The sequence below is a fragment of the Amblyraja radiata genome, chromosome 1, assembly GCF_010909765.2.
Source record: "Amblyraja radiata isolate CabotCenter1 chromosome 1, sAmbRad1.1.pri, whole genome shotgun sequence".
In the NCBI taxonomy this organism is placed as follows: domain Eukaryota; kingdom Metazoa; phylum Chordata; class Chondrichthyes; order Rajiformes; family Rajidae; genus Amblyraja; species Amblyraja radiata.
In genome coordinates, this window is record NC_045956.1 from 10643175 (window position 1) to 10664120 (window position 20946).

At 43.7% G+C, this 20946-nt stretch overlaps 1 protein-coding gene across 2 annotated transcripts in view; it reads left to right on the forward strand.

The window, feature by feature from the left end:
* sh3d19 (SH3 domain containing 19) overlaps positions 1-20946 on the forward strand; it is a 144934-nt gene that overhangs the window by 113151 nt on the left and 10837 nt on the right. For both annotated transcript variants that reach the window (XM_033017641.1, XM_033017651.1), the window contains exons 11-15: positions 1651-1909; positions 9234-9309; positions 12534-12664; positions 15138-15208; positions 19570-19793. In XM_033017641.1, coding sequence (XP_032873532.1) covers positions 1651-1909; positions 9234-9309; positions 12534-12664; positions 15138-15208; positions 19570-19793 — 761 coding nt within the window. The remainder of the gene's footprint in view (positions 1-1650; positions 1910-9233; positions 9310-12533; positions 12665-15137; positions 15209-19569; positions 19794-20946) is intronic.

Sequence of the window (20946 nt, forward strand, 5' to 3'; positions counted from 1 at the left end):
CCGTGCTGTAATTGTTATATGGTTATATGGAGTTTGTCCATCAGATAGTTTGTTGGATTCTTCCTGAGATCTGACAAACCATTAAAGGTTTCCCCCTCCCCACCCCTCTCCTCCTCCAACTCTATACCCCTGCAGTCGTTCTTCTTCTCTCCTCCACAATGTTGCTTCTTCATTCCCACTCTCATTCCCTCGCAATGAGACTCTGTGCACTGTCAACACTTCTCAACAAATCCCCCTGTCCCCACTAGAAACATAGCAACATAGAAACATAGAAAATAGGTGCAGGAGTAGGCCATTCGGCCCTTCGAGCCTGCACCGCCATTCAATATGATTATGGCTGATCATCCAACTCAGTATCCCGTACCTGCCTTCTCTCCATACCCCCTGATCCCTTTAGCCACAAGGGCCACATCTAACTCCCTCTTAAATATAGCCAATGAACTGGCCTCAACTACCTTCTGTGGCAGAGAATTCCAGAGATTCACCACTCTGTGTAAAAAATGTGTTTCTCATCTCGGTCCTAAAAGATTTCCGCCTTATCCTTAAATTGTGACCCCTTGTTCTGGACTTCCCCAACATCGGGAACAATCTTCCTGCATCTAGCCTGTCCAACCCCTTAAGAATGTTGTAAGTTTCTATAAGATCCCCCCTCAATCTTCTAAATTCTAGCGAGTACAAGCCGAGTCTATCCAGTTCCTGCTTCCTGTCTGTCTCTTTGTAACATCCTCCCCGTTCACAATATCCTCTCAGCAGCTCCACCCACCCCATCCCATGCCTCTCGCTCTCTCTTGCCCCGCACCCTACATCCCAACCGCCGTCACTGATACCTTGTTGCCTCTCACATTGATTCAATTTACATTTTAATTCCGAGTGTATTTTCCCCCAGTGTCGTGTTCCGTAAAGGTCCCAAAGTCCTACCTTGAGAATAAATTACTTTTATTTACCTTAAAATGACTTTGTTCTTAATGATTTGGTCTCCATTTATCGACAAGAATATGATGCAACATAACCGTAGAAATTATCTGTTTCAGGATCGGGTGAAGGGTGGTCAAGAACAATAAATAGCTATTTCTCCTTCAGTCCCCTGTTTGTCTGAAGAAGGGTTTCGGCCCGAAACGTTGCCTATTTCCTTCACTCCATAGATGCTGCTGCACCCGCTGAGTTTCTCCAGCAATTTTGTGTACCCTGTTTTCTATCTCCTCTTTCTCTCTCTCTATTTTCTCTCTTTTCTTCTTTCCTTCACCTTACTGTACGATATCACTTACTTCTCTATTTTTCTACTATTCTCTTTCTTTTCCTCCATTTACTGCTTAAAAAAAAAAGAGAAGTAGTTGTACATAAAATGGAACATGTCAATATATATTAGGTACCACATTATTGTACTTCTAATAAAATCAAAAAATAAAAGACTTTTTATGGCTATTGGCTTTCAGGCTCTGTAGTACATTTCCTTTGAAATGAAAAAGGTTTGAGCTGATTTTGAAGAAATCTTTCAGCAGTATCTTATTAAAATATAAAGCAATTCTTATGAAAGTAAAACGTTTGCATAGAACCGTAATTAACAAACTTTATGTTGGATCAAGTTGGAGTGATTTTAAGTGAGTGTATGTTGCCTTCAGACCCTGTGACTGCATCTTATTTATCTTCCAGGGCACGAGTGGGTAAAGTTCCTCCAGCCCGTCCTGCCCCACACAAAGCCGGTCCAGCCCGACCTCCGCCGCCAAAAGTGTCCACTGCTCCTAACCAGCTCCGTCATGCTTCATCCGAGCAAAAAATAAACAAAACCATCGGCAAACAGAGCCCGTCTGCCACAGGGAAGGTTCGTCCAAAGAGTCTAGTGTTTCAAAAAAAAGGACCTGAGCTTCCACCTCGACCAACTCCCGGACATCGGCTCTATGACAAGTACATGGTAATTCATAGGGGGGGCTTTAGCTGGAGTTGATAATGTGACCAGCTTGGAACCACAGCAGTAAACTTTTCTTTTTTTTTTTTTCTAACCCTGTTTTTGTATTGTTATTATATGCACTCATTAATTTGCAGAAGGACATTCTTGCTATTGAGGGAGTGCAGCGTAGGTTTACAAGGTTAATTCCCGGGATGGTGGGACTGTCATATGCTGAGAGAAATGGAGCAGCTGGGCTTGTACACTCTGGAGTTTAGAAGGATGAGAGGGTATCTCATTGAAACATATAAGATTGTTAAGGGCTTGGACACGCTAGAGGCAGGAAACGTGTTCCCGATGTTGGGGGAGTCCAGAACCAGGGGCCACAGTTTAAGAATAAGGAGTAAGCCATTTAGAACGGAGACGAGGAAACACTTTTTCTCACAGAGAGGGGTGAGTCTGTGGAATTCTCTGCCTCAGAGGGCAGTGGAGGCAGGTTCTCTGGACACTTTCAAGAGAGAGCTAGATAGGGCTCTTAAAGATAGCGGAGTCAGGGGATATGGGGAGAAGGCAGGAACAGGGTACTGATTGGGGATGATCAGCCATGGTCACATTGAATGGCGGTGCTGGCTCGAAGGGCCAAATGGCCTACTCCTGCACCTGTTGTCTATTGTCTGTCTATTGTAAGATGTCAGAAACTTGTTCCATGAGGGACAGATTTCTGTCCAGTGACTGCTCTGTATTACGGCCTGAAAGGTGAAAGTTGGTATTTCACTGCCTGATCCTCACTGGATTCCGCATAGACCCACTGTGTGGTTCTCAGAGACGTCCTGCTTGTCTTTATTCCATTCTCATCAGCCTGAGGCCTACTAAACTACTCTCTGGCTGAGACCAATGCACTTGGAGCTAACCATGCACAAAAACTGAAACATTGACTGATGATTTAAAACTAATAATGATCAGAGTTGAAACTGAAAGTTGCGTCTTAATCGCTGTGCTTAGTTTTGGGTAGTTATTTTGCTCTTAATTATTTTTTTTTAATTTATGCGGTTTTTAATTTAAAAATGGTAAAATAGAGGATGCCAGGGTCCAGCCCTACAGTGGTCCCATGATGGATATAACAGATTTTCTCATTCAGCCTCAAAAAGGTTAATTATTTTTCTCCATGCCACGCATGTGCTTTGAGAGCTTTTGTCTTGTCTCTTTGCAAGTGGTGACGTCAGATTTCACTCCTTTATATCCCTGTCCCACGGTACGAGTTCATTCCAATAATCTTCCGAGTTTGCCCTGATTCGAACTGGGAGATTTACGGTAATGGCCACTCGTCGGTACTTGGGGCCCTCGTGGACATTTTTCATCATGTTGAAAAATCTTCACGAGTCTTCCCGTGCTTACCTGCCGTTAGCGATTCTTCCCAAGTACCTGCCGTTAGCGTTACGAGCCGCTAAGAGACGTCCCCGAGCTCCGACGTACCCGCTACGTTCATTCTCCGTGCTTACCACGAGTTTGATTTTTTTAAACTTGGGAGAGCTCTTGGAATGAACTCGTACCGTGAGACAGGGCTATTATCCTCACCTGTTTAATAACAGTGCCAAAATAATTAATCCCTGGATTCATATACACCTCTTATGAAATTGTCCGTATGCTGAAGTAACTTTGTACGCAACTGACTTTGCAGCTGGTGACCTGAAACCAGTCACTAAGGAGTCACAAAGACAGGGGTTCTTCCCCTCTACATCGGGGACCTGGGGTGGAGGGTACTTCACCGAGGAGTCCCTTGCAACCTGTTTCTCTTCCAGTTCACAGTCTTGCCAGCCGCCTGCCACTGTTGCGGGCTGGAAGAGTCTGTGTAACATGTGTACATGGAGTGTGTGAGGCTGCAGCCCCTGTTCCAACACCTAAAGGGGCTGCTCCTTGCCCTCCGGCTGCACTTCACACCCACCATCCTCATCTTTGGATACCCTGTGCGTAGGGGAGAGGGCAGGGCTGAAGATGTCCTGGTTGGGTTGCTCCTGGGCCTGGCCAAGCTGGCCATCCGCGAGTCACGGCACCAGGCGGAAGAGGGCTCTGCCTGAGCCAGGTGCCTGCCCCTTCTCCGTGGTTACGTCTGCGCCCGGGTGGTACTTGCGAGGGACTACGCCCTGTCCACGGGTGCCATGGGAGATTTCCGGGACCGCTGAGCACCGCGTGGGGTGGAGGCCACCCTCAATAAGGATGGTGATATCGTTGTGTAGGAGTTTATTTAGTATATTTATTTGACTTATATTATGGTGGTGGGTTTTGTTTTGTTTTATTTTGTGCTGTAAATATTATTGTCACGGTGGCGCAGCGGTAGAGTTGTAGCCGTACAGCGAATGCAGCGCCTTAGACCCGGGTTCGATCCTAACTACAGGTGCTGGCTGTACGGAGTTTGTACGTTCTCCCCGTGACCTTGCGTGGGTTTTCTCCGAGATCTTCGGTTTCCTCCCACACTCCAAAGACGTACAGGTTTGTCGGTCAATTGGCTTGGTAAATGTAAAAGTTGTCCCTAGTGTGTGTAGGATAGTGTTAGTGTGCGGGGATCGCTGGTCAGCGCGGGCCCGGTGGGCCATAGGGCCTGTTTCCGCGCTGTATCTCTAAAGTAAACTAAGAAAATTGATTACATTATTTTTGGTTAAAAAAAAAGGAGTCACAAAGAGAGACCCTTGCAAGAGCAGAAAGAGGTGGGTAGGGGAAGATGTGAGCGGTGATATCACATTGTAGCTGGGGGAAAGTTTGGAGAATAAAGTGCTGGATGCTGAGGCCAGTGGGGAGGAAGGTAAGAACTAAGGGACCTCTATCCCTCTTCTGACTGGGGAAGCAGGGTGAGAACAGATGTGTGGGATGCAGAGGAGATACGGGTGAGGGTTTGGTCAATCCCAATGGGGGGGAAAGCTGTATTTCCGGAAAAAGGAGGACATTTCAGATATCCTCAGAAAGCCTCATCTCCACAGCAAAGGAGACGGAGAAACTCAGAGTAAAGGGCCTGTTCCACTGTACGAGGTAATTCTCCCGAGTTCTCCCCTGATTTGAACTCGGAGAATGTCCGTAGCGGGTACGTAGGAGTTTGTGGATGTCTCGTAGCGGCTCGTACGAGCAACGGTAGGAAATCCGGTAAACTCGTGACGTTTTTTCAACACTGTGAAAAATGTCCACGAGTAAATAAAATTCTCGTGATACTTGTGATGAAAAAAATTGTTACTTTTTACTCGTACGAGCCGATACGAGACATCCACGATCCATGATTTTTAGGTTAATTGGCCTTTGTCAATTGCCCCTAGTGTGTAGGGAGTGAATATGAAAGTGGGATAACATAGAACTAGGGCCAAAGGGCCTGTTTCCATGCTGTATTTCTAAACTAAACAAAAAATACCCAAAAGATTATATGGAAATGTTAAGAAGGATCATGTCATATTGACCATGAGTGGTGGCCATTGGCAATGTATTTGAATTGGAGTACAACTTCAATAACCATTGTTGTATATGAAAGAATATGCATTTTTTTGTCCAATGACAAGTACAGGACAATTAGAAAATACTGAGTCTAATTGAAAAATAATAATTTAAAGAAACTATTCAGCATCTGTAAAGAAAAGATTGGGTTAACATTTCAGTTGTAAACTCATCATCACAATATATTCGTAGAATATATAACTAACCAAGCCTTTTAAAAGGTCTGACATTGTCTTTTATTTAATCCTCTGATATGGTATGGTGTTTTTGGATTTTATGTTTCAGATATGCAGTTCTATATGCATCTGGCTGAATTTCTACTACACGTTGCCTTATCTTAAATTGATATTCTGGGATGTCCTTGTGAATTTATCCAGGCAGGTGCCTGCACTGTGCACAGGAACCCTCTTCCTATTAGATTCACATGTCTCTAGCCAATAGACAAATCAAATTGCAGTTAGAAACTGCATGACAGCTGAAGTTGGAATGTTCCTTTGATCTGAAGATCTATTAGTGGGGGATGGGGAAAGAGATCTGTTTGATATGTGGAGCAAAATCAGAAACACATTCTGCGTGCATAACTTTATAATCTTACTGCGAGAAATGCAATTTTCCGTGTGTTTAGTACCTGGTGCATTAACAATGTGGCTTTAAAATAAATGTATGGCTGTCATAGCTTGTCTACATTTTATTTATGAGGGATTTTTTAATACTAAAGCCCCTGTCCCATTTTCCTGAGTTACTCACGAATTCTCCCGAGTTTTCCCCTTGATTCAAACTCGGAGAATGTCCTTAGCGAGTCCGTAGGAAGCCGTAGGAGTCCGTAGATATTTCGTAGCGGCTCGTAATGCCAGCCGTAGGTACTTGGGGCATCAGGTAAGTCGGGACTTTTTTCAGCATGTTGAAAAATGTCCACGAGTTTAAAAAAAAATAGCCCCGTCTACGTACGGCTGGCATTCTCCGAGCTTGAATCAAGGGGAAAACCCGAGAGAATTCGTGAGTAACTCGGGAAAGTGGGATAGGGGCTTAAACCTATATCAGAATTGGATCAATGGCTGTTTGAAGTTGTGGGCTGTTGCTCTGCTCCAAGGCTGCACATAACCCAGGGAGTGGGAACAAGGAATTGTCTGGGTTGGCTTACAAAAAAAAACCATGCAGCATGCATGAGGGAGGGAAGATGGGGTCAGTGGGTGGGGAAAGGGGAGTTGTTATTGGAGGATTCAATGTTTATAGCATTGGGTTGCAAGCTACCCAGGCCGGTGCTTGTCCTCCAGTTGTCTGTGGCCTTACTTTGCCGATGGAGGGGGCTTAGGACAGAGAGGTCAGTATGGTCATGGAAAGAGGAGTTAAAATGGTTAGCAACAGGAGGCCTGGCGGACTGAGCGCAACTGTTCGGCAAAATGGTTGCCGAGTCTTCGCCTGGTCTCATGTAAAGGAGGCCACATCAGGAGCACCGATTGCGGTAGCTGAGGTTAGAGAACCTGTGTCTCACCTGGAAGGACTGCTGGGGTCCCTGGATGGTGGGTGAGGCCGGAGGCATAGTGACAGGTGTTACATCTAGTGCGGTTGCAGGGGAAAGTACTTGGGGAGGAGGGGGTGGCTTGGGTGGGAAGAGATGAGTGAACCAGGGAGTTGCGGAGGAAGTGGTCTCTGCAAAAGTCAGAAAGCTGGTGGGGATGGGAAAATGTGACCGGTGGTGGGATCAAGTTTGGAGGGGATGGAAATGTCGGAGGATGATGTATTGGATGCAGAGGCTGGTGGGGTGACAAGTGAGGGCAAGGGCAACTCTGTCCTTGTTCCATCTAGGTGAGGGGAGAGTGTGAGCAGAAATACGGAACATAGAGGAGACGGGGGTGAGGGATCCCTCTATGACAGCAGGCGAGAAGTCACATTGACTAAAGAAAGAGGACATCTCAATCTCCTGGAATGAATTGTCTCATCTTGGGATCAGATGCGGCGAAGACGGAGAAATTGAGAGGATAGCATCTTTGCAAAAGGCAGGATGGGAGGAGGTCCAGATAACTCTGTTAGTTGGTAGGTCCTTCTGCAGTTGTAGAGGGCTCTGGTGAGACCACATCTGGAGTATTGTGTACAGTTTTGGTCTCCTAATTTGAGGAAGGACATCCTTGTGATTGAGGCAGTGCAGCGTAGGTTCACGAGATTGATCCCTGGGATGGCGGGACTGTCATATCAGGGAAGATTGAAAAGACTAGGCTTGTATTCACTGGAGTTTAGAAGGATGAGGGGCAATCTTATAGAAACATAAAATTATAAAAGGACTGGACAAGCTAGATGCAGGAAAAATGTTCCCAATGTTGGGCGAGTCCAGAACCAGGGGCCACAGTCTTAGAATAAAGAGGAGGTCATTTAAGACTGAGGTGAGAAAACACTTTTTCACCCAGTGAGTTGTGAATTTATGGAATTCCCTGCCACAGAGGGCAGTGGAGGCCAAGTCACTGGATGGATTTAGGAGAGAGTTAGATAGAGCTCTAGGGGCTAGTGGAGTCAAGGATATGGGGAGAAGGCAGGCACGGGTTATTGATAGGGATCGATCAGCCATGATCACAATGAATGACGGTGCTGGCTCGAAGGGCCGAATGGCCTCCTCCTGCACCTATTGTCTATTGACAGCTTTCTGGATGTTCACCTACATTTCTTGATCAAAGGCGATGAAGGTTGTCATCAACATGCTCCCAAACTGAGTCTCGTGACCCATAATCTGTTCACCGAGCCTCCTTTTCCAGGTGAAATAAGACTGCTGGCCCTTGACATTCAATGCAGAATGTGACTGAGTATGACATTAAGGAGCCTCAGTTATACTGAAGCCATTGGCCATGAAACATAGAAACATAGCAAACAGGTGCAGGAGTAGGTCCATTCGGCCCTTCGAGCCTGCACCGCCATTCAATATGATCATGGCTGATCATCCAACTCGGTATCCTGTACCTGCCTTCTCTCCATACCCCCTGATCCCTTTAGCCACAAGGGCCATATCTAACTCCCTCTTAAATATAGCCAATGAACTGGCCTCAACTACCTTCTGTGGCAGAGAATTCCACAGATTCACCACTCTCTGTGTGAAAAATGTTTTTCTCATCTCGGTCCTAAAAGATTTCCCCCTTATCCTTAAACTGTGACCCCTTGTTCTGGACTTCCCCAACATCAGGAACAATCTTCCTGCATCTAGCCTGTCCAACCCCTTAAGAATTGTGTAAGTTTCTATAAGATCCCCCCTCAATCTTCTAAATTCTAGCGAGTACAAGCCGAGTCTACCAGTCTTTCTTCATATGAAAGTCCTGCTATCCCAGGAATCAGTCTGGTGAACCTTCTCTGTACTCCCTCTATGGCCAGAATGTCTTTCCTCAGATTAGGAGACCAAAAGTGTACACAATACTCCAGAGGGAAGAGGGAAAACTCTCCAGAAATGGTGAATGCAGTTGATCCTGCTCCCTGAACTGCTTCTGTCAGCCCTGGAACTCTGCTTGCTTGAATTATCCTCTACATTTTCCATGCTCTACGCTGCACTGCCACTGTGCTTCCCATCCCTCTGTACTATTACTTTAAACCTTTCGGCAGTTATTCCAACTTTTTCTCTCTTAATTTCAGATTTTATGCAAATGCTGTTTTTTTTTTTGTTTAATTTTCGAGCGGTGTTAGCACAAATCCAGGTTCGCTTATCACAGATATTTCTTGCAAAGATTTGCAGTACTTTGCTTCACCTTTAATTTTCATGATATTGGTTTATTAGTTATAATTTTATTCTGAATGATTTGAGCTTTTGTTATTGCTTTTGGGTCATTATAGGAAATTCTTGGCCTTGAGATCTTTCTAAAAAAGTGTGAGAAGAAAGCATTTTAATTTTCTTTGTCCATGTTTTTAGAAACTTTCCGCTTCTGATCAGCAGTTTGGAGATAGCAGTGGTCCCCATGCTTTGGTGCTACACGACTTTACAGCAGGTAAGAGATGCTGCAGCGTGAGGCAAGAGGAAACCCAGTCCCTTCCTTGAGGTCCACCTAGTCTGGCTGGATCTCCCGGTTGCGAATTCCCCTTCCATTCCCATACCCACACCAACCTTTCTGTCCTGGGCCTCCTGAATTGCCAGAGTAAACCTACACAAAACCAGAGGAATATCAACTCATATTCTGCTTGGGTGGCTTGCAACCCAACTGTGTGAATATTGACTTCTCCAACTGCACGTTAAACCCCTCTACCTCCACTTTCTTTCTCATGCCTCCTACCCTCACTCCATCTCCCACAGCTCCGTCACTCTGCTCCTTACCCCTCCTTTGCACACTATCTCCTATCCCGAGTCCACCATTTTCCCATCTTTCCTGTCCGCCCTGTCCACTTCCCCCCACATCCCTCCCTCTGCCTTTACAATTCACTCCTTCTTCTCTCCTGATCTGGCACTCTTTCAACTCTCGTCTTTGTCACTGACTCCACCCATCTGTCGTTAACCCCACTCTCACCTGTATCCACCTATCACTTGTCCCACCTCTATTCCAGCTTTCCCCCCCCCCCTTACTCCACAATCAGTCAAAAGAAGGCCCCAACCTGAAACTTCACCTGTCCATTTCCTCCTCAGAAGCTATCTGACATCTTCCAGCTTTGATCAAGATTCCACCATCCGCAGTCTCTTGTGTCTCCGTTCATTAAGATGCATGTTTCCAGTTGCCACTTGGTGCTCATTATTAATCCTTTGACTAAAGTCTTAAAAGCCTTTTGACCGGAACTCGAAAGAGGGAGCACATTACGCCAATTTTGGCCTCCCTTCACTGGCTCCCAGTGCACTTTCGAGTTCATTTCAAAATTCTTTTATTTGTTTTTAAATCGTTGAATGGGCTCGCCCCGCCTTACCTCTCTGAGCTGCTCCACCTATATGCTCCTGCCCGGTGCCTCAGGTCAGCTGATCAGCTGCTCCTTGAGGTACCAAGGTCTAAGCGGAAGCTCAGAGGGGATAGAGCCTTTTCTGTTGCTGCTCCGGCACTCTGGAACACCTTGCCGCTGCACATCAGACAGGCCCCCTCACTGTCCATCTTCAAATCCTCCCTAAAAACACATTTTTATTCTTTGGCTTTCGACACTGGCTGAGGCATTGCTCCTGTTTTTAGTGCTTTTAATGTCTTTTAATTTTTAGTGTGTTTTTTATAGTCCTTCGTTTTACGGTTTTTAATGTTTTTTAATTGTTCGTAATAGCTTTTTGTTCATGAGTTCTCATGTACAGCACTTTGTGGCAACTGCAGTTGTTTAAAGTGCTTTATAAATAAAGTTATTATTATTATTATTATTATTAAAACTAAAGGCTGCTTTTTATTTTCACTTTGACATATATTCCGGATGCACATATTAGGTTGTTGTCGGTAATGAATCCTGGAGATTAGTTTTTTGTTGTTGTTTTTTTTAAATAATTTTATTTATTAGAAGTAGTGTGCATTACAATAATATAAGCCAAAAATAACATGATACATTTCTTGTACCACTTCATATTTTAAACTTTAAAAAGAAGAAAAGAAGAAAGTGAGATAGGATAGTGAGTGGGTGAAAAAGTGATCAAAAAAAGACCCTTAGACACGAAAAATTGGAAAAAAAAGTTAAGAAGTAAGCCATAGAAAAGGAAAAAGAGAAAAAGAAAGAAGATATGTTAAAAGTTAAAAAAAGAGCTAAAAGGGATATGCCAACTTCGTATTTTTCCTCCCCCCCTCACCTTGAGATTTCCTCAGCCTAGAAATCAGTTTAAGAGAATGTTTATAATGCTGAGGAAAAACTCTTTGTGACACCAGTGAAATGACTTGATACGTGATGGTTCACAAGGATCAGATCATTGTTTGTGATAGCTGAAGCCAACAATTTTCAGGGTAAATTATTATTGGAACTCAGTGCGGATTTTTAAAGTCAATATCAAAAAGAGGGTTTAAGAAGGAACTGCAGATGCTGGAAAATCGAAGGTAGACAAAAGTGCTGGAGAAACTCAGCGGGTGCAGCAGCATCTATGGAGCGAAGGAAATAGGCAATGTTTCGGGACGAAACCCTTCTTCAGACTGAATGAAGGGTTGAAAAGAGGGTTGCAGGTTAATTTGGTATCTTACTAATTGGTTTCTCTGACTGGAATAAGTATATCAGGAGCAAGAAGGTAGCCAGAGAAAGAGTGGATTCCCTTGGGGCCAAAAGGGTGATCAATGTTTTCAGCCAGGTGACATGGGCAAAGTCCGACATGAATGTTTCTCATCTGTATTCACAAAGGTAATAGAGATGGAAGATAGGGAGTTCGGAGAAGGATACAGGATATAAAAGTTGGGACATTATGCTGTAACTTATTTGCTGTTGAGATCCTATTTGGAGTATTGTGTGCAGTTCTGACCATCATACTATAGGAAGGATGTGGATGTACAGAAGAGAATGTAAGGGGATTTTATAGGAATGTTTTTTTAAGCAGAGAGTGGTCGACATCTGAATCTCGCTACCAGAGGAAGTAATGGAATTAGACCCAATCACAACATTTAAGTAATATTTGGATCAACGCTTGAATAGACAATGCGCGGAAGAATACAGAGCTAAATGCAGACAAATGAGAATAGTGTAGATGGCCAAAAAGATTAGCATGCACATGATGGGGTGAATGGTTCGCTTCTGTGACCCTATAACTTCAGCTTCTATCAATTATCAGCTGGTAAGAGCCCATGAACAACTGACCGCCTTGTATTCTTGGTGTGTCATAACTTACTGTCGTTTTCATAGCTGACAAAATGCAGGCCATTTATTCCTGGACCAGTACTAACACCACTTCTCCATGTTGTCTGCCCTCATGTTGTCTGTGCACCTTTTCAATTGAATCTGCTTTGGAATGATAAAAAATGAGTTGCCTGTAATTCTGGAGAAACTCAGCGGGTGCAGCAGCATCTATGGAGCGAAGGAAATAGGCAACGTTTCGGGCCGAAACCCTAAGGGTTTCGGCCCGAAACATTGCCTATTTCCTTCGCTCCATAGATGCTGCTGCACCCGCTGAGTTTCTCCAGTATTTTTGTGTACCTTCGATTTTCCAGCATCTGCAATTCCTTCTTAAACCCATTTGCCTGTAATTGTCAGACTGCCAGTTCCAATTTGTGGTGTGATTCTTTGAGGCGAGGCAGAGTCAAAACGCATTGTTGTTTAAGGAAGCCAATTGCATCATATTGTTTTCCAGATCAAAATGATGAATTGAATCTGAAGGCAGGAGACACGGTGTACTTGCTGAAGAAACTGGACATGGATTGGCTTAGTGGGAAGTGCAAGGGCCATACTGGGATATTTCCAGCTAACTTTGTCAAAATTATTGTAAGTTGGATTTTTACAAATGGGAAAAACCCGTATTTTGTATCCTATCTTTCACTCTCTTTCCCTGTCTTTTTCTATTTCCTTCACTGTTCATCTCTATTTTGTAAACTTTCTCCTCTTCTCGATATTTGTCTTTATTATTTGTTCTTTTTTTCTTTACCTTTGTCTCTTCTTTCAGCTTCGGCAGACTGAGGGGAGTTCAGAAAGCTTTCCTTGTTTAACAAAAGGGAACAAAATGGTAGATTATTTTATATATAGAATATCCTGCCACCCCCTTTGGTCTCCCAAATAACTGACTAGACAGATGCAGAGGGGGTGGTTCTGGGACCGCTGAGCCTACTGGAGACGTCGTGGGTCCAATCAGCGAAACGTTGATAAAAGTAGGTGCCCACTTAATAATCCCAATGACGTGTATGTCTAGCCTTTCTCAACATCGGAGGAGCATAGGTGAGTGTAGAAGACTCCCATCACCATCGGGAGTAAGTGGATATTTGGCACTTTGGATTTTTTAACATCTTGTCCTGTGTATTTGTAAACATGTTCAAATCCTGTAAAAGATGGGCCATATCTCACAAGGCAAAGGCAGACTTTGATGGTATAATTCACCATGGTCTTCAATGCACCACCACATCCTTTCGTCAATTAAGGAAAAGGTTGTTTGAAGATCAAGATGTCAGACTGGACTGAAGCTTGTGGTCTACTGGGCAGCAGCAATCCCTGCCCCCTTAATACCTTCAAGATCTGCCTTACCAACTCCAAACACCTCAATGCACTGTAAAGATACTACAAATCCTGCAATTCACTGGAGTGGGAAGGAAAGCAGCGCAGGCCACATCTATTGCATTTCCGATACCAAACTCCTGAAACAGACCCACTATTTCATTCAACGTGGAGAAGGAGTATTCAAAATGGCATTAGGAAATTCAAGTCATTTTTTCGAAGCATGGATAACCCAAGATGAACAATGGAAGGAGTGCACCAGCTCATAAACTTCAAGCAGGCTTGTGGTTCCCATAGTGACCTCGTCAATCACTGCAGAAACCATATAACTGAATTGGAATAAATGATTGCTGGTCCTTAGAGGCTACTAAAGAAGAAAAGATGATGTTTGTCTCTCATCCGTGTACACATGCAGATACATACTCACCCACCTGCTTCGAACAATGATTATCTTGAGAAATCTTGGCCAATAGCCTTGGCCACAGGCTGTTCACTAGAGATCAGCTAATAATATTGGTGTTTCATGATTCAAATATCAATAACTTGAATTGACCTTCCTGTACTATTCTCATGGTCTGGACACAGTTCAAGAAGGTTGGTAATTCAAGATTCAAGAGAGTTTATTGTCATGTGTCCCTGATAGGACAATGAAATTCTTGCTTTGCTTCAGCACAACAGAACATAGTAGGCATTGACTACAAAACAGATCAGTGTGTCCATATACCATTATATAAACATATACACACATGAATAAATAAACTGATCAAGTGCAAATAACAGATAATGGGCTATTAATGTTCAGAGTTTTGTCCGAGCCAGGTTTAATAGCCTGATGGCTGTGGGGAAGTAGCTATTCCTGAACCTGGTTGTTGCAGTCTTCAGGCTCCTGTACCTTCTACCTGAAGGTAGCGGGGAGATGAGTGTGTGGCCAGGATGGTGTGGGTCCTTGATGATACTGCCAGCCTTTTTGAGGCAGTGACTACGATAGATCCCCTCTATGGAAGGAAGGTCAGAGCCGATGATGGACTGGGCAGTGTTTACTACTTTTTGTAGTCTTTTCCTCTCCAGGGCGCTCAAGTTGCCGAACCAAGCCACGATGCAACCGGTCAGCATGCTCTCTACTGTGCACCTGTAGAAGTTAGAGAGAGTCTTCCTTGACAAACCGACTCTCCATAATCTTCTCAGGAAGTAGAGGCGCTGATGAGCTTTCTTGGTTATTGCATTAGTGTTCTCGGACCAGGAAAGATGTGCATGCCCAGGAGTTTGAAGCTCTTGACCCTTTCCACCATCGACCCGTTGATATAAACGGGACTGTGGGTCCCCATCCTACTCCTTCCAAAGTCCACAATCAGTTTGTTGGTTTTACTGGTGTTGAGGGCCAGGTTATTGCGCTGGCACCATATGGACAGTTGCTCGATCTCTCTTCTATACTCTGACTCATCCCCATCAGTGACTCGTCCCACAACAGTGGTGTCGTCAGCAAACTTGATGATGGGTGATATTCAACAGCAACGAAGATAATTTGCATAATTTTAATTATTTTTGTTCTTTAAGAAAATGTCCTACTCCATATTTTCCAACATGGACGGGCTAAGATTGGGAATTCTCCATGCCGGGAAATCACTATAATGAATATTTTCGACATGAATATTTAATGTATATAAACTGTTTGTGAACATCATATGTCTGATAATCTGCCCTTCGTATTTATTCCTTGAACAGTGATGGTTACTGTATGATTGCTTTTTGCTAGGTTGATCTACCTGCTGACTCACAGGAGATCAGTGTGAAGAAAGATTTGTTCAAACCAACTTCTCTGAACAAGTAAGTCTGTTTCCCAGTCATTCTCAAGCACGCGCTCTCCAATTTGAACTTTTATGCAAAATCCAGATTTGGAGGAGCATCGCGATTTCAATACGTTGTAGGGCTGCAAAGGATGAAGCAGGTAGGGAGGGGAGGGGTGTGGAAGGCCATCAGCATATTTGAGAATACCAATGAGTGTTGTAAACTCAAAGCCTGCAGGTAACATAACTTAATGTGAGTTGGTACTGAGACCATGGAGTTTTAGATGATCTTAAGTTGATCTTAGAAGGTAGAAAGGAAATCTGTTAGCAGGTGAGGTTCCACCATAGGAACACCACTCACAAACACATTAGAAGCAACCAAAGGCCATTCCGCACCTTGAGACTGCACTGCCATTCAATGTCAGAACTGATTTACTTATAACTCCAATTCCAACCCTCCACAAACTATGATCCTCTTACTTATCAAGAATTTATCTGCGTCTGTCTTGAACATTTTGTAAAAGACATCTCACATCGCCATCTTTTGAGGAAGAGCGTTCCAAAATCTCATGGCCCTCTGAGAAAAATGAGATGCCGTATCTGTTTAAATGGGCAACTGTTTGTGGGGGGAAAAAACTCATTTTTCTGCTCATTCCGTTAAAACCTCTGTACTCTCTCACTCTTCTAAACTCCAGCAAATAAAAGCCTACCTTTCCTCATAAACTAGTCTGCCCATCCCATATATTGATCTGGCAAACCTCTGAAATGCACCCAACACATAGAAGTGGCTTGCAAAAGTTTTCATACCCCTTGAACTTTTCCACATTTTGTCACGTTACAACCACAAATGTAAATGTATTTTATTGGGATTTTATGTGATAGACCAACACAAAGTGGTGCATAATTGTGAAGTGGAAGGAAATTGATACATGGTTTTCAAAATTTTTTACAAATAAAAAACTGAAAAGTGTGGCGTGCAAAAGTATTCAGCCCCCCTGAGTCAATACTTCGTAGAACCACCTTTCGCTACAATTACAGCTGCAAGTCTTTTTGGGGTATGTCTCTACCAGCTTTGCACATCTAGAGACTGAAATATTTGCCCATTCTTCTTTGCAAAATAGCTCAAGCTCAGTCAGATTGGATGGAGAGCGTCTGTGAACAGCAATTTTCAAGTCTTGCCAGAGATTCTCAATTGGATTTAGGTCTGGACTTTGACTGGGCCATTCTAACACATGAATATGCTTTGATCTAAACCATTCCATTGTAGCTCTGGCTGTATGTTTCGGGTCATTGTCCTGCTGGAAGGTGAACCTCCGCCCCAGTCTCAAGTCTTTTGCAGACTAACAGGTTTTCTTCCAAGATTGCCCTGTATTTGGCTCCATCCATCTTCCCATCAACTCTGACCAGCTTCCCTGTCCCTTCTGAAGAAAAGCATCCCCACAGCATGATGCTGCCACCACCATGTTTCACAGTGGGGATGGTGTGTTCAGGGTGATGTGCAGTGTTAGTTTTCCGCCACACATAGCGTTTTGCATTTAGGCCAAAAACTTCAATTTTGGTCTCATCTGACCAGAGCACCTTCCTCCACATGTTTGCTGTGTCCCCCACATGGCTTGTGGCAAACTGCAAACGGGACTTCTTATGGCTTTTTTTCAACAATGGTTTTCTTCTTGCCACTCTTCCATAAAGGCCCGATTTGTGGAGTGCACGATTAATAGTTGTCCTGTGGACAGATTCTCCCACCTGAGCTGTGGATCTCTGCAGCTCCTCCAGAGTTACCATGGGCCTCTTGGCTGCTTCTCTGATCAATGCTCTCCTTGCCCGGCCTGTCAGTTTAGGTGGACAGCCATGTCTTGGTGGGTTTGCAGTTGTGCCATACTCTTTCCATTTTCGGATGATGGATTGAACAGTGCTCCGTGAGATGTTCAAAGCTTGGGATATTTTTTTATAACCTAACCCTGCTTTAAAATTCTCCACAACTTTATCCCTGACCTGTCTGGTGTGTTCCTTGGGATTCATGATGCTGTTTGTTCACTAATGTTCTCTAACAAACCTCTGAGGCCTTCACAGAACAGCTGTATTTATACTAAGATTAGATTACACACAAGTGGACTCTATTTACTAATTAGGTGACTTCTGAAGGCAATTGGTTGCACTGGATTTTATTTAGGGGTATCAGTAAAGGGGGCTGAATACTTTTGCACGCCACACTTTTCAGTTTTTTATATGTAAAAAAATTTGAAAATCATGTATTCCACTTCACAATTATGCGCCACTTTGTGTTGGTCTATCACATATAATCCCAATAAAATACATTTACGTTTGTGGTTGTAACGTGACAAAATGTGGAAAAGTTCAAGGGGTATGAATACTTTTGCAAGCCACTGTATGTGTCCTTCCATAGTACATGTTCTTTGAACCAGGAATCATGTACAATAACTATTGCCCATCCAATTGTAAATACCTGCAGAAATCAAAGTGGTTGGGCCAGAAATGTCCTAAATGCTTCACCTGTCTTGCAGCCAAATTGCATCGGTTTATGGCAGAATATTGATAGTAAAGGCAACTCTATCACCAGCTCTGTTTTAACCTGACTGCTATTTGATTTTGCTCTTCTGTAATTCCATAAGGAGGATATTGTGGAGGTCGTGGGGTCCAGCATTACCTTAGAGTCATAGAAAGATACAGCGTGGAAACAGGCCCTTCGGCCCAACTCGTCCACACCGGCCAACATGCCCCAGCTACACTAGTCCCACCTGCCCGCATTTGTTCCATATCCCTCCAAACCTGTCCTAACCATGTACCTGTCGCACATGTTGGGATAGTCCCAGCCTCAACTACCACCTCTGGCACCTTGTTCCATCCACTCACCACTCTTTGTGTGAACAAGTTACCCCTCAGATTCTCATTAAATCGTTTCCCCTTCACCTTGAACCTATGTCCTCTGGTCCTAAATTCACCTACTCTTAGCAAGAGACTCTGTGCCTTGATTCACCTACTCTGGGCGAGAGACATCTACCCAATCTCTTCCTCTCATGATTTTATACACCTCTATAAGATTACCCCTCGTCCTCCTGCGCTCCAAGGAATAGAGTCGCAGCCTAGTCAACCTCTCCCTGTAGCTCAGACCTTCTAGTCCTGGCAATATCCTCGTAAATCTTCACTGTATCTTTTCCAGTTTGCTTTCCACCTTCCTGTGCTGCAACACCAACATTGTCAGCCATAGTACAGAGTGTTGGAAGCTTGGCTGCATTAGTATTTACATTGCCTCCATAAAAGGCTTCTTTGCGCTTTAATTTTGGAACGCATTATTTTGCCATGTCTGAGCATCCAGAGCAAATGTTCCCAAACAGAGATAGCCCTCCCCTGATTATACTCATTCTGCTCTGCAAGCCAATTGTGCTCGCCAGCCAAACAGAAAATGTACAATCAGCAGACTGTACTTTTCACCTCCCAGTTCTGCATTTACATCATTTGTGATGGAGTGGGCTTAGGTCCACAGGAAATCTGCTGAGATGTGTCTACACTTGTCATATCTGCTCTGTTAAAATCTTTGCTCTCGTGTCTTATTCTCTGATGATTTTCCAATTCAGAATTTGTAACAGTAATAGCATTTTGAACACACACTGTGCATTTTATTACATCTCACACTTGATTATAAGTAAAGTCAAAAGAACCATGGATCCTAACTATAATAGAAACAGAGAAAATTGGTGCAGGAGCAGGCCATTCGGCCCTTCGAGCCATTCAATATGATCATGGCTGATCATCTAAAATCAGTACCCCCATTCCAGCTTTTTCCCATATCCCCTGATTCCTTTAGCCCTAAGAGCTAAATCTAACTCTCTCTTGAAAACATCTAGTGAATTGGCCTCCACTGCCTTCTGTGGCAGAGAATTCCACAGATTCACAACTCTCTGGGTGAAAATGTTTTTCCTCATCTCAGTCCTAAATGGCCTACCCTTTATTCTTAAACTGTAACCCTTGTTCTGGACTCCCCCAATATCAGGAACATTTTTCCTGCATCTAGCCTGTCCAATCCTTTAAGAATTTTATATGTTTCTATAAGATCCCCTCTCACCCTTCTAAATTCCAGTGAACACAAGCCGTTGACCCATTGTTTCATCCTATGTCAGTCCACCATCCCGGGAATTAACCTGGTGAACCTACGCTGCACTCCCTCAATGGCAGTGATGTCCTTCCTCAAATTAGGAGACCAAAATTGCACACAATACTCCAGGTGCAGTCTCACCAGAGCCCTGTACAACTGTAGTAGGACCTCCTTGCTCCTAAACTCAAATCCTCTCGCAATGAAGGCCATTAGCTTTCTTCACTGCCTACTGTAATATTTAAGATGGTAAAATGAAGTGATGTAGATACTTAATGACCTATCGTCTACAGAGGACCTCGATGTGTGGCTCGCTTTGACTACGAAGGAGACCAGCCTGATGAACTCACTTTCTTTGAAGGTGACGTTATTGCACTGAAAGGGTACATGAATGAGGAATGGGCTCGAGGAGAACTGAAAGGGTGTATGGGAATTTTCCCTCTGAATTTTGTAGAACTTGTTGAGGACCTACCAACTTCTGAGCAGAAGACAATCCAGAGTTCACCTCTTTCACCAGGTGAGTGACTTCTGAAGTATCCTGGTTAGACCATACATCAAAAACCTTGAGCAGTTTTACACACCATCCCATTCAAAAGATATATCATACTTGGCAGAATGGTACATGGACCTCGTGTTATTTTACATTGGGAAGTTCCACAAATTAGTTTATGTTCTGCACAGTTTAGGAAGCAGTCTGATTCAAGTTTACAAGGTATTGAGGAGAATCTTGATAAGATAGAGGAACATTATTTCTGCTAGTTGGGAAGTCTAGGCTATGGAGGAGAGTTGAACGTTTAGACGCAGGCTATTTAGGAGTGAACTTTTGGGAATAGACAATAGGTGCAGGAGTAGGCCATTCGGCCCTTCGAGCCAGCACCGCCATTCAATGTGATCATGGCTGATCATCCCCAATCAGTACCCCGTTCCTGCCTTCTCCCCATATCCCCTGACTCCGCCATCTTTAAGAGCCCTATCTAGCTCTCTCTTGAAAGCATCCAGAGAACCCGCCTCCACCACCCCCCGAGGCAGAGAATTCCACAGACTCACAACTCTCAGTGAGAAAAAGTGTTTCCTCGTCTCCGTTCTAAATGGCTTACGCCTTATTCTTAAGATCCGTAAAGGTTGGAATCTTTTCTTGTCCCTGGGAAAATGCAGCTGTAAAAGTTTAAATGGGATCAGAGAATGCATTCATAACAAATGTTAAGTGAATAAAGGACTTCAGTGTATTTATATTTGAAAAGCTGCTTATCATTTACTGGGTTTATACAAGTACTGACTGTGATTGTTAAATTGCCACAAACTATCATTCTGAGAAGTTGCCAGTTTTGTCCCGAGCTATCTGTAATAAAACAACAAAAATGTAATTGTTCTACAGATTATTGGATTTTGCATCAGTATGTTGGAATTTTAGGCCCATTCCTAACAACCTTGAATTGGAGCTTGTTTCTATGCAATTGAATGGATCGACTGGGCTTATATTAAAGAATGGATCGACTGGGCTTACATTCACTGGAATTTAGGATGAGGGGAGATCTTGTAGTAACATATAAAATTCTTAAGGGATTGGACAGGCTATATGCAGGAAAAATGTTCCTGATGTTGGGGGAGTCCAGAACCAGGGGTCACAGTTTAAGAATAAGGGATAGGCCATTTAGGACTGAGATGAGGAA